Source organism: Toxorhynchites rutilus, chromosome 1 (genome assembly GCF_029784135.1).
Source record: "Toxorhynchites rutilus septentrionalis strain SRP chromosome 1, ASM2978413v1, whole genome shotgun sequence".
In the NCBI taxonomy this organism is placed as follows: domain Eukaryota; kingdom Metazoa; phylum Arthropoda; class Insecta; order Diptera; family Culicidae; genus Toxorhynchites; species Toxorhynchites rutilus.
This window is the reverse complement of record NC_073744.1, coordinates 189,580,680-189,593,438: the sequence shown is the minus strand read 5'-3', so window position 1 is coordinate 189,593,438 and position 12,759 is coordinate 189,580,680. Positions and strand designations below refer to the sequence as shown.

Sequence of the window (12,759 nt, the reverse complement as noted above, 5' to 3'; positions counted from 1 at the left end):
GATATCTTATTTTTGTTGTACAGTTTGTAAATTCTAATATTGTTAACAGTGTTTGCTTTGATTGTTAGTATTGTTCGTTGATTATTTTTGTGTATATTCTGTAAATATTTAATTCATACAATAGCACTGATTTTTACTGCAGGATTTATTTATGTTTTGACCTTTTTTGTTGTTAGAGTTTAATTTAATATGAAACACTTTACACCAGAATAAAATGGATGGGAATGAAATGAAAAAAAAGTTTTTATAAAAGTCATTTCAATCGTTCAAATCATACGTAGAAACTAAATTCAATTGATTTAATCAAAGATGACGGTTGTCGTCCATCGGCTTTGAATCTTCGAATCCTCGAATCTCCGACTCTGAAAGACTCTGAATATCCGAGTCTCCGAGTCTCCGAATCCCAGAATCCCCAATTATCCCAATATGCCAATCTTCGACTCTCCGAATCTTCAAGTCTCCGTATCTCCGAATCTCTGAATCTTCAAATATCCCAACGTGCCAATCTTCGAATCTTCGAGTATTAGAGAATCCGAATCTCCGAATCTGCGAATCTTCGGGTCTTCAAGTCTCCGTATCTCTGAACCTCTAGGTCCCCTAATCACAAAATAATCCAATATGCCAATCTTCTAATCTTCAAGTCTCAGAGAATTCGAATCTGCAAGTCCGCGAATCTCCAAGTCTCCGTGTCTCTGAATCTCGGAATCTGTTAGTCTCCGAATCTTCGAATTTTCAAGTCTCAGAGAATCCGAATATCCGAATCTCAGAATTTCCAATTCTGCGAGTCTCCGAATCTTCGAATTTTCGAATATCAGAATCTCCAAACCTCCGAGACTTAGAGTTTCAGAATCTGCGAATCTACAAATCTCTGAATCGCCGAATCGAAGATCTGCAGATATCTGAATCTATGAATCTCAGAATCTCAGAATCTCCGCATCTTCGAATCTTCGAATCTCAAAAACGCAGATTCTCTGAATTTCCTAATCTCCGAATCTCCGAAACTTTTAATCTTCGAATCTTCGGATCTCAGAATCTCAGAATTTCCTAATCTCCGAGTCTCCTGTTCTACGAATTTCTGAATCTTTTAAAAATTTAAATTTCAGAATCTATGAATATTCGAATCTTCGGATCCCCGAATTTTCGAATCTCATAATCTCCGAAACTTAGAGTTTCAGAATCTGCGAATCTCCAAAACTCTGAATCACCGAATCGAAGATCTGCAGATATCTGCATCTATGAATCTACGGATCTCCGAATCTTCGAATCTCAAAAACGCCGATTCTCCGAATTTCCTAATCTCCGAATTTCCGAATCTCCGAAACTTTTAATCTCCGAATCTTCGGATCTCATAATCTCAGAATTTCCTAATCTCCGAATCTTCGGCTCTACAAATTTCTGAATCTTCGAAACTCTGAGTTTCAGAAAATTTAAATTTCAGAATCTTGAATATTCGAATCTTCGAATCTCCGAATTTTCGAATCTCTGAATCTTTGAAACTCCGAATTTCCAAATCATAAAATCTTCGAATAACTGAATCTCAGAATCTCAGAAACTCCGCATCTTCGAATATCCGAAACGCCGATTCTCCGAATTTTCTAATCTCCGACCCTTCAAATCTCAGAATCTACGAATTTCGTAATCTCCGATTCTACGAATTTCCGAATCTTCGAAACTCTGAATTTCCGAATCATTGAATTTCCGAATCTTCGAATCTTAGAATCTCCGAATCTTGGAATCTTCGAATCTCGGAATCCTTGAATCTCCGAATCTTCGAATCTCCGAATTATCGAATCTTTGAATCTTTAAATCTCCGTTCTTCGAATCTTCGAATTTTCGTATCTTCGAATACTCGAATTTTCGAATTTCCGAATCTTCAAATCCCCGTTCTTCGAAGCTCTGAGTCTATGAATTTCCGAATATCAGAATCTCCGAAACTCCAAATTTCCGAATTTTCGAATCTTCGAATCTTGTATCAAATTTCCGAATTTCCGGAACTCTGAATCTCAGAATCTCAGAATTTAATTATCTACGAAACTCCGATTCTACGAATTTCCGAAGCTCCAAAAGACCGAACTTCTGATTCTTAGAATCTTCAAATCTTCCAATCTTCGAATTTCCGAGTTTTCGATTCTTCGAATCTTCGAATCTTTGAATCTTCGAATCTCGAAATCTTTGAATCTCCGATTCTTCAAATATCCGAACCATTGAATTCGAATCTTCGAATCTTCGAATCTTCGAATCTTCGAATCTTCGAATCTTCGAATCTTCGAATCTTTGAATCTTCGAATCTCCGAAACGCTGATTCCCCGAATTTCCTCATCTCCGAATCTCCGTATTTGAAGTCTCCGAATATCCGAATCTTAGAATCTGCGAAACATTGATTCTCCGAATCTTCAAACCACCGAATCTCCGAATTTGAAGTCTCCAAATCTCCGAATCTTCGAATCTGCGAAACATTCTTCTTCTTCTTCTTCAATGGCACTAACGTTCCTAGAGGAACTTCGCCTTCTCAACGTAGTATTACTTGCGTCATTTTTATTAGTACTTAGTTGAGATTTCTATGCCAAATAACACGCCTTGAATGCATTCTGAGTGGCAAGCTCTAGAATACGCGTGATCACAGTGCAAGTCGGAGGAAATTTCTTTGACGAAAAATTCCCCCAACCAGAACGGGAATCGAACCCGAACACCCGGCATGTTAGTTATGACGCTAACCACTCGGCCAAGGGAGCACATCTCTGCACACATCTGCGAAACATTGATTCTTCGAATCTCCAAATCACCGAATCTCCTAGTCTGCAATTTTTCGAATCTCCGAAAATCAGATTCTCCTAGAATCCCCGAATTTCCTGATCCGATTCTACGATTTTCCGAATCTTCCGAAACTCTGAATTTCGAATCTTTGAACTTCCAAATCCTTGAATTTCCGAATCCTAGAATTTCTGAATATTTGAATATTGGAATGTTCGAATCTCAGAATCTCCGAATCTGCGAAACTCCGAATTTCCAAATATTACAATATTAAAATCTTAGAATCTTCGAATCTTAGAATTTTCAGATTTTCGAAGCCCTGAATTTTTATCTGGATCTCCGAAAATCCGAATATTCGAGTCTTCGAATCTTCGAATCTTTCAATTTTCTAATTTTCTAATCTCAAAATCCTCGAATCTCCGATTTTCCGAATCTCCTAATCTCCGAATTTCCGAGTCTACGAACTTCCGAATATCCGAATCTCCGAAATTCCGAATTTTTGAATTTCTGAATTTTCGAATCTTCAAATCTTCAAATCTTCCAATCCTCCAATCTTCGAATCTTGGAAGTAACGAATCTCTAAAACGCCGATTTTCCGAATCTGCGAGTCTACGAATTGCTAAACTCCGAACATCCGAATCACTAAATCTCCGAATCTTTGAATCTTATCAAATTCTGAAGCTGAATCTAAAGCAAAATCTTGAGTTTAATCTGAAACACAATCTTAAGCTTAATCTGAAGCTTAATCTGAATCTGAAGCAGATTCTAAAACTATTTCTGAAGCTAATTCTGAAACAGAATCTGAAGCTGAATCCGAAACTAAATCTCTAGCTTAATCTGAAGCTGAATCCGAAACTAAATCTGTAGCTTAACCTGAAGCTGAATTTGAAACTAAATCTGTAGCTGAGTCTAAAACTGAATCTGAAGTTGAATATGAAGCTTAGCTGAAGCTGAATCTTAAACATAATCTGAAGCTGAATTTGAAACTAAATCTCTAGCTTAATCTGAAGCTGAATTTTAAGCTAAATCTGAAGCAGAATCTGAGGCTGATACTGAAACTAATTCTTAAGATGATTCCAAAGCTAATGCTGAAGCTAACTCTGAAACAGATTCTCCAGCTGAATTTGGAAATCGGACTCTAGTGTAGGATTTGTTTCCAAGTGTTTCCAAGTAAGTTTTAGCGGGTTTGTCAAAATGAGGCCGAGCAGCACACAGCACAGCTTAACTTTCGCAGCTTGATTATTTCCGAGCCGAGTCGACGACTTAGAAGTATGACCGGTAAGTCCCCATGATTTTGAGTTTCTGCAAAGAACCCCGTTTTTCATCACGCTCAACGCTTCTTGGCTTCAAATCATATGGAACCCAAGTTCCTTTTTTAATCATACCCAACGCATGTTATCGCTTGGAAATGACACGACAGGTAAGTGCTAATACTGAGCTAAGCTCTTCCTGTATTTGGCACGAATACTCATCGGGATATGTCTCCAATTCAGCGTTTTCGAAGGCTTCCTTCATGCGGATGGTCATTAACATCAATATCGCTGTCTATGGACAACGGGACCAATTACGGCTCATTGTATCGCTTAGAGCAGCATCTTCGCCAAGACTTTCTGGAGTTCTTGATGCGCTTCAATAGCCATTGCATCCAAAAGGAAGAAGAAAAAATCATCAACATAATTTTATTGTTCATGTTACGGAAATATTTCGGGCGGTCTTCCGGTAGTTGGCCGAAACTTTCGCCATTGATGTTGAAAACATCAGTTGGCATGTTTTTTAGTTCTTTCCTAGCTCTAGTTGTTAATGCCTCCTCCGTTTTCGCCCCCAAATTGTTAGAGTAGACCTTCCACTCAAGTTTTGCCCAGCAATTCTCGATGGGACGCAGCTGGGGGACGTTCGGATGTTTGCCGGACTTTGGAACAACATCTTTCTTCAAGCGGTTCATCTCCAGGTCCTGCCAAAACCCCACATCCTTGTCCGGATGATATTTTTTAGGATGAAGGAAGCAACTTCCAGCAGGCACTTTGTACTGTAAATCTCCCCGTTCACCGCAAGTCCCGAACGGAAGAAGAGCGGCTTTGAAATTCCCTTTTCCCTGATGGGTAACTACAGAGGCTCATTCTTTGGGAACTTGATGTGGGAGATGTACTTCACGTGGGTACCCACTTCCATGGTGGGGGACGTAATGTAACTGGTTCCCTGCCAGCCGTTGCCAGAGTTAAATACGTCTCGTAGTCCATTCTCAATCACTTTCAGGTTTTGTTTCTGGGTCACAGCTTGCTGTCCGACACGTCCGGTCTTGACCTACGATTCCGCATGATGATGTCCATCTTCGCTAGGTATTTTTTCACTGTCTGGTTCGTTGCTCCGATCTTCCGGCCCAAAGTCCGGAACGATGTAGCCATCTTCCTCTCCGTCTTCTGTTTTAGTTCCAGCTGAAGTTTACGATCGCGTAGCACCGTCGGACGACCTTATTCAGGCCTCCGTTAAATGCACTGATTCTTCTCCAGAAGTGTAAGGATATTATAGATACAGGAACAGGCGTATCCAGCGGACGATGACCATTTTCTTCGCAACGGGATGGAGCACCCAGTATACCCAAACTATGGAGCGCAGTCGTTTAACTGTTTTCGCAGTTCAACTGATAGCGCTGTCAAATTTTGTTTGAAAACTCATGGGTTACAATGATTGACGATGCACAAGCGGTCTCATCGCGAGATGTTAAGGTGAGCGCATGAAAAATTAGTGAAATTAGTCCATTTTTTGAATGCAAGCGATATTGACAAACAGCGGGACCTTAGTTGCGCACCTAATGAAGCACAACCGATGAACATTTCATATAAGAAACCTTCTCAAACTTGAAATCTACAAACTATTGAGTATGTTGAACACAGTCTTTATTTGTCATATTCTGTTCAAAACGAACACACAAATACACGCAACGCAATCGACTAATTTGAAACAAGCCCTAGTTTTTCTAGAATACCGTTAATACCAGGCGTAGATGTCAGGGCTGACATGGGAAACGCCAATCGAGTAGCCATGGGGTGAGTCGTTCGCATGGTATAAACTTGCTGGAACATGGTAAAGTCCGCGCCACTGATCCTCGGGATAGGCCAACGCTGCCTGTTCGAAGGGAACTACGCGTTGTTGATGCCGCCCATACCAACTGTCTTCTGGTGTACTATAGATCTCGGCCAAGTATCGGGCTTCCCGGTTTCCCCCGTGCAGTCCACTATGGACCCCAGAAGCGTGGGTAGAAGCGTGCGCAGCGGCGTGAACTGCCTTCGCGTGTCGAACCTCGGGCGTCTCCACCGGTACACCATTTTTGATCACCGGAATGTGGATAGGTCCGTGCCAAGTCGACGGCGCGTGGATGGATCGCTTGTGCAGTCTAGATTTTATTTTGGCGTGTTCCGCGAGGTGTGCCGCTTTCGCCAGTTCAACTTCGGGAGTGTCTATTACGGCACCGTTGGGTTGCAGGATCACTGGTAGCAGATGCGACCATGGGACGTGACGGATTTTGTGCTTGGTGCATGGTGGCGTGGGTCCGTTGGGTTTTTGCTGCGGACTCCAAGATCCCGCACTCTGTTGGACGTGTTTTACGTGGCTACTATGGGACACCCCATGGGCATCCTTAGATTCGTAACTCGTCGGGGGATTACCGTAACAGGCTGAGACCAGCAGAATCACGAGTATCAACATCTGAAGTATTGAAAGAGTGTTGATTCAATAGTCTGATTTGAACTGTCTCCAAATACTTACGAATGCTTTCATTATGTCAACACGGAATGCTACTCCTGATTTTTGGGAAGATCAACTGAATGTACGAACGACCGATGATGAACTGTGATTTTCCAAACAAAAAAGTGGCTTTATATGGCGACCCATTTTCGCACCCCACATAATTCTTTTTCAAATCAAGGATCTATTCGCATTTGTCACAATGTCACAATTCTGACAATAATTAGACATAATTTGACTTTCGCTTTCACACAAAGCGTACATCACAGAAGCCTTCATGCATTTACATAACATCTTTCAAAAATCGAAAGAAAATGACACACCCAAAGTGATTATGATGACGATGAAAGTGACCGTGAAAAAAGTATTGACTCACCTGAGGCTTACACGCGGAAGTTTCGAGACGAAACTTGATCGATTGTCTCACCGCTGCAGCTGCAGTAGGCGGTTATGCGCTCCCGCAGCCCGTAAATTCCATCCGCGCCGCTTGCTGCGATAATTAATCTGAGAGTACGGAGCGCTGATTAGAGTTGTTTAATAATGGGTTATATATAGACTAGCGTTGAGCTTAATGGACGTTATAAATATCGAATCTATCCTGTTTAAGAATAATGGGTTACACCAATGGGGCGGAGGGGGCGGTTTTAATGTCGTCAATTTGTGAGGGAGCCTCGTTTGTTTACTTTCACGCTTTGAAATAATGAAGGATTGGGTGTGCAGACACATGGGAATCTGTTTTAACCCTTTGCGGTCGTATTAAATTTCGACATGTGTGTCGTGCTGGTCGCAATTATCTTTACTTGAAAAAGTAGTGATGTATAACTTTGTGAGATTATGAAGATGAATAAGAGTCCTCTATTTTTTGTATACATCTGATAAGAATTGACAAAACCGTGTTTTTTATGTTTATGTTTAAAAATAATTGCTATAATTCTTCGTCGTGTGATATATTTCGCATATTTCACAAAAACTATTAGTTTGGCGTCTTTCATCTTTCAATTTTCTGTTTGAACATACAGAACAATGCTCTTTACATCTACACAGTGTCGCAATACAGTACAGTTTTCCATTAATCCTTTCCCCAAGCATGGAAGACAACTTCTGCTTATACTGAGTATCGTTTATTATTATTCATAGTAGCACCGTTTTGGTTGGTGAATACGTTTACAAAATGTTGAAAATCGTTTAAAAAAAGTGGTAACCGATACATTGTTGCATAAATTATAATTTTAATATACAGTAGAACCTCGATTATCCGCGTAAGTGAGTTCCATAGTACAGGGTTTTCCAACTTTTTTTTTTTTTTATCTTCGCTTATTTTTCGTCGGCCTATTTCCGCCACTTTAGTGCCAATCACCGACATCAGGGAGGCGACTCCACCTGTTCCTACCTATCAGACTCAACAACTCATGAGCCGGGCCAACTTCTTTTACTTCCGCTCCGAAGGAAGACGTAACCAGAGATTTTTCGCCTCAGAAAATCCCAACGACGCCAGCTGGGATTGAACCCAGGCCGATCGGATTGTGAGGCTGTTACGCTAACCATACAACCACTGGCGCCGTCGTTTTCCAACTTTAAATTCCGAAAGTAAATTGAAATAAAACGCACTTAGAATTCGAATTTCGATGAAACTTTTATTCCAAATTAAAGTTTGGTTTATGCCATTATGTGTGAAATACAACATCATTCAAATGTCCACCTAGGGCTTCCTCGCACACCTTGATCCGGAACAGGTAATTTTCGATGACTTTTCGGCACATATGGGGCGGTATCTCGGTCATAACTTCACGAATGTTGTCTTTCAAATGTTCAAGAGTTTGCGGAGAGTTGGCATAGACACGGTCTTCCGCATAACCCCACAAAAAAAAATCTAGCGGGTTCAAATCACATGATCTGGACTGCCAATTGGCATCACCAAAACGCGAAATTATGCGTCCCTCAAATTTCGTTCGCAATATGGCCATGTTCGGTCGTGTTGTGTGGCACGTGGCGCCGTCCTGCTGAAACCACATGTCATCCGTATCCATATCTTCAATTTGTGGCAAAAAAATCGGTTAACATGCGGCCATAGCGCTCACCATCCACAGTTACCGTCTCGCCGTCCTCATTTTCAAAGAAATACGACCCGATGACTCCACCAGACCATAATGCGCACCAAACAGTGACTTTTGGCGGATGCAATGGCCTCTCAACAATCACGTGTGGATTTTCTGAGCCCCATATATGGAAATTTTGGGTGTTCACATAACCACCGAGCTCGAAATGTGCCTCATCGCTGAAGAAAATTTGATGCGAAAATTCAGCATTTTGCTGCTGTTGTTCGTTCACCCAAACGACGTATGCCCGACGCATTCCATGGTCACCACGCTCTAATTTTTGTACCAGTTGGACTTTATATGGATGTATGTGCAAGTCCAGTTTGTTCGAATTTAGGCACTACATTAGCGATTGTGTGCTCTGTAGGCCGTCCATGACGACCAAAATCCGTCCGTAATACTCGAAAAACATTTGCCGGTTTTTCATCATTTTTATAGTATAATTTAACAAAATTAACACGTTGTGCGATGCTAAAACGATCCATATTGTAAAATGGCAGACATTCAACTATGCGACGATATGACGCTTTGGTTGACAGCTATGTCAAACGGTTGTCAGCGCAGGGCTGTATACTTTCGGAAGCCCGAATTGGAAAACCCTGTAAATGTATAAACCTTCCCGAAATTTGTCAGTGAGTGGTAGAGTCTTGCTTTTTTGTTTTGGTTATGGCTTTCACATTATCTGATCACTGATGTACACGACCTTACAGATTGATAGTTCAATAATTTCTGTATTGATGAAACATAGTTTCCATGCTAAAATATATATTTTTCATGTTTGTACCTCATTTTTAGTCTTATATTGCATTATCCGCGATTTTCGTTATACGCAATGGCCTAGCCCGATTGTTCGCGGATAATCGGGGTTCTACTGTACTTCTATTCTGTGGTGGCTAAGAGCAGACAAACGACCGCAAAGGGTTAATGGTTTGAAGGAAGATTTGAGATTGAAAGATTTGACACACCCCCACAGAAAAATAGCCCAACGGCGTCAAATCGCACGATCTCTTTTATTTGAGCAATAACAAATTTGGAAACCCTTACCCGATAGCGACCACGATTGACACTAGCGTTGTTCCCATATTTATCTTCAGTAAAGTACGGGCAAATGACACGGTCATTCAATGCGCTTCTGCTGCACATCCCCTGCAATGGAAATAGAACATCAAAGCTTCCCGGAAATGGTATTTATTTGCAACGAAACTCGACATTTTCAATGAACTTGTTTGCAAAACTCAAAGACTTGTAAACAATATTTGGTTGACAGATGTCGACACTGACAGGTTTACAACAGTCCGTTTACCAATTTCTCCCATAGCTGGTGAACACCTGTCATTCGTTCTAGCGTTTATTCTGACGGTAAACTCTGGAGATGCGGATCTATTACACTTAAGCTGTGTTTGGATTGTCGCTTTGAAGCAGAACTGAAGGTTCAAACATAGTTTTGGTAATGCAGACTTTACTACTACGATTCAAGGCTAAACTTAGGAATAATCGTGTGGTATCACCAATGGATTCATGACTTCAAATCGAATGAGGAACCGAAGAGATCAAATATCAAAGGGAATCGGTGTTTTGGAAGTGGTAGCCTTAAAGTGTTCGATTACATGGTTTCTTGTTGGCACAATTAGCTATCGTGTGTCATGCACTCTGGCAAGTCATTGAGCTTAGGCACAAAAAGCCTCAATCTCACCCACATGACGCAATCAAGAAGAGTGGAAACAGGGAAACGGTGTCAACCAAACGGTTCTGACGGCATAAACTCGGTTTTTCTTTTTGAAACTACTCCGGACTGGCGGCAGTTCAGGATTTTGATATTTACCAAACACCAGCCAACTCTATCAGTCTGAATGGATTCGCACATTGAACCGCTTCGGTTATCACGTCCTCAATTTATACTGCATGAGAGGGAATGTTGGCGCGATACTCCAACGTAAAGTGCTCGTCGGAAACAATTGAGTATGTTTGTTGAATCTCTCCTTAGATATTCCAAATGGAGAAGTATATTTGGCGGATCTTTCAATACCTTTCATTTCATTACCCTCGGATGAGTTTCATGAGATATTTTTTATATAAACGATGAGCGAAAAAAAACAAAAGGGAAAGGCGATGTCGAGAATCGAGTGAGAGCGAGAAATCTAGAAAGCAGAGACGAGTAGTTTGCGATTTTTTTTTTGTCAAATTGGATTGACTCTTTCTTAAAATAAATGTCATTCGAGTAGCAAATGGGTTCAAGTGACTCCCCCGTTTTTCGTTTGAGCTAGCAATATGTATTTGATATCTCCATGTCAGGAGATTCCCAATCTTCCGCAATTTGTTGATATTATCTTTTTTTTATTATTCGTATACTTTATACTTATTGTGCACACCGGATCGAATAATTCGAACGATCAACACGTTGAGCCCTCGTCGAACCGTGGGCCTTGAAAGCGAACTTTCCACGTGGTCCACGTCGGATCCTGGTTCCTGTGGACGTTGGTCACTGGGACCGACAGTTACCAAAGTGTGTGAACAAATAAATATGATTTGTTTTCGGTTGTGTTGCGAATTATGACTATATTTTAATCGAAGGATAGTCAGAAGGCTGGAATTTTTTTTCAAATAAATACCTTGATCCAATATTTATCGATTGGGTGTGAAGAGATTAACGATGAAAGAGCAAGGAAGAGCAATAGAATTTCAGAGATGCACGGTTTTTTAAATGAGACAACACTCAACATTTTTTAAAATCATAAGATAAATGATTTTGATTTGTCCAGTCGAAAATATGATCATGGTTAGTCCACTTTTTTGAATGCTCTAATTCAGTGCTCCTTTGTCAAATCAGGTATTCGAATGTTTCAAAACATATAAATGAAATGGTCTTTTCCCTGATTTACAGTAGTTTTATAATATATTTTTACGGATTCATGTTTTAAAGGATTATAAAATCCGCCTTCTATTGGTATCAATGCGCCCCTCTGTTCAGCTAACTTTTAATCAATCACCAGATGATTTTTTGGTACGTATTCAGACCTTTTATAGATTGCAATACTTACACATATTGTAAACATCATGCTTGCATACCATTTGTATCAGATTTACATAGCTAAACCATGTAATTAACGCATTTCGATGACCTCAATTCTGATCATGAGTTGTCCGATTCACTAATGCTGTTTTGTCCACATGATTTCTATGGCAACCGCTTGGCGCGCTGCAGTTTGTTTATGGTGTCCTTCGTGCATAGCACAAATAAAGTTTCTCTGTGTTGAGTGTGTTAAGGTGAACAATTTTAAAATGCCACAGAAAAGGCAATATTCTGAAGAAAGCCTGAATTATGAATTGGTCAATACGATGACAGTAAACCTAAGCAATGAGAAATACAACATCTACCTGAAAATTGAAATTCGAACAAACCATGATCAATTTTTGGACAAGCCATGATCCAAGCCATAAAAACATAAAAATTTGAATAATTTCAACGCCTTATGGTAATATTAGCAACTAGAGACTAGAGACAACAAAACAAACTCGTATTGATTATATGTGATTTTCATGAATAAAAATCGATTTGCATTTACTAGTTGCGTGAAAACACCCTAAACCGGATAAACCAAGATCATTTACCCTACCCAATTCACCTACTCGACAAAAAAAAATAGAGAAACAGAGTACGAAGTTGAAATTTTTAGTTGATTTTTGAAACACTTCGTCAAAAATCGATGCATAAAGATGGAATGTACACAATTATAAAGCTCCAACTTTGAAATCCTGTAGGCGAAGCCAACAAAAAAAAAATCACCACTGGGTTTGCTGGGTAGATTGAAATTTCCTTTAATGGAAATATGATTGTTAGTTACAAGATATATTTTTGACAAAATTGCCTTACGTTTTAGTGACTCCTGTTGTCTTTTTTCTCTGGAAGCCACCTCAGGGATATCAAATCTGCCTTTTTGCTAAACCTGATTATTTTAAGTATAATGTTAGAGTATTTTTTAGGGTAAGTAAGTAAGCTAATTTAACCTGGCAATCCATAGAACTTCCTAATTGTATTTAAGTCTTTGATTTTTCCCGAACTGCACACTTGCTTGTTTCTTTTCCAACTCTCTCTAGATTTTTATTTTTTAACTATGCCTACTACTTGTTATTTCATTAAAACAATGATTGCCATGGTTTCCTTTTTCACCCA

General features: G+C 40.0%; 1 protein-coding gene across 1 annotated transcript; it reads right to left on the bottom strand.

Moving 5' to 3' along the window:
* Window positions 1-5,736: 5,736 nt before the first annotated feature.
* Window positions 5,737-6,936, bottom strand: LOC129763458 (uncharacterized). Its single transcript, XM_055762533.1, has 2 exons — window positions 6,869-6,936; window positions 5,737-6,453 (listed from the first exon to the last, which is right to left on the bottom strand). Exon 2 carries the CDS (start codon window positions 6,451-6,453, stop codon window positions 5,737-5,739), a length of 717 nt encoding a protein of 238 aa, XP_055618508.1. The 5' UTR covers window positions 6,869-6,936.
* Between the last annotated feature and the right edge of the window lie 5,823 nt (window positions 6,937-12,759).

Coding starts and splice junctions, on each gene's coding strand:
- LOC129763458 (XM_055762533.1), bottom strand. CDS start 6,453: ATGTTGATACTCGTGATTCTGCTGGTCTCAGCCTGTTACGGTAATCCC.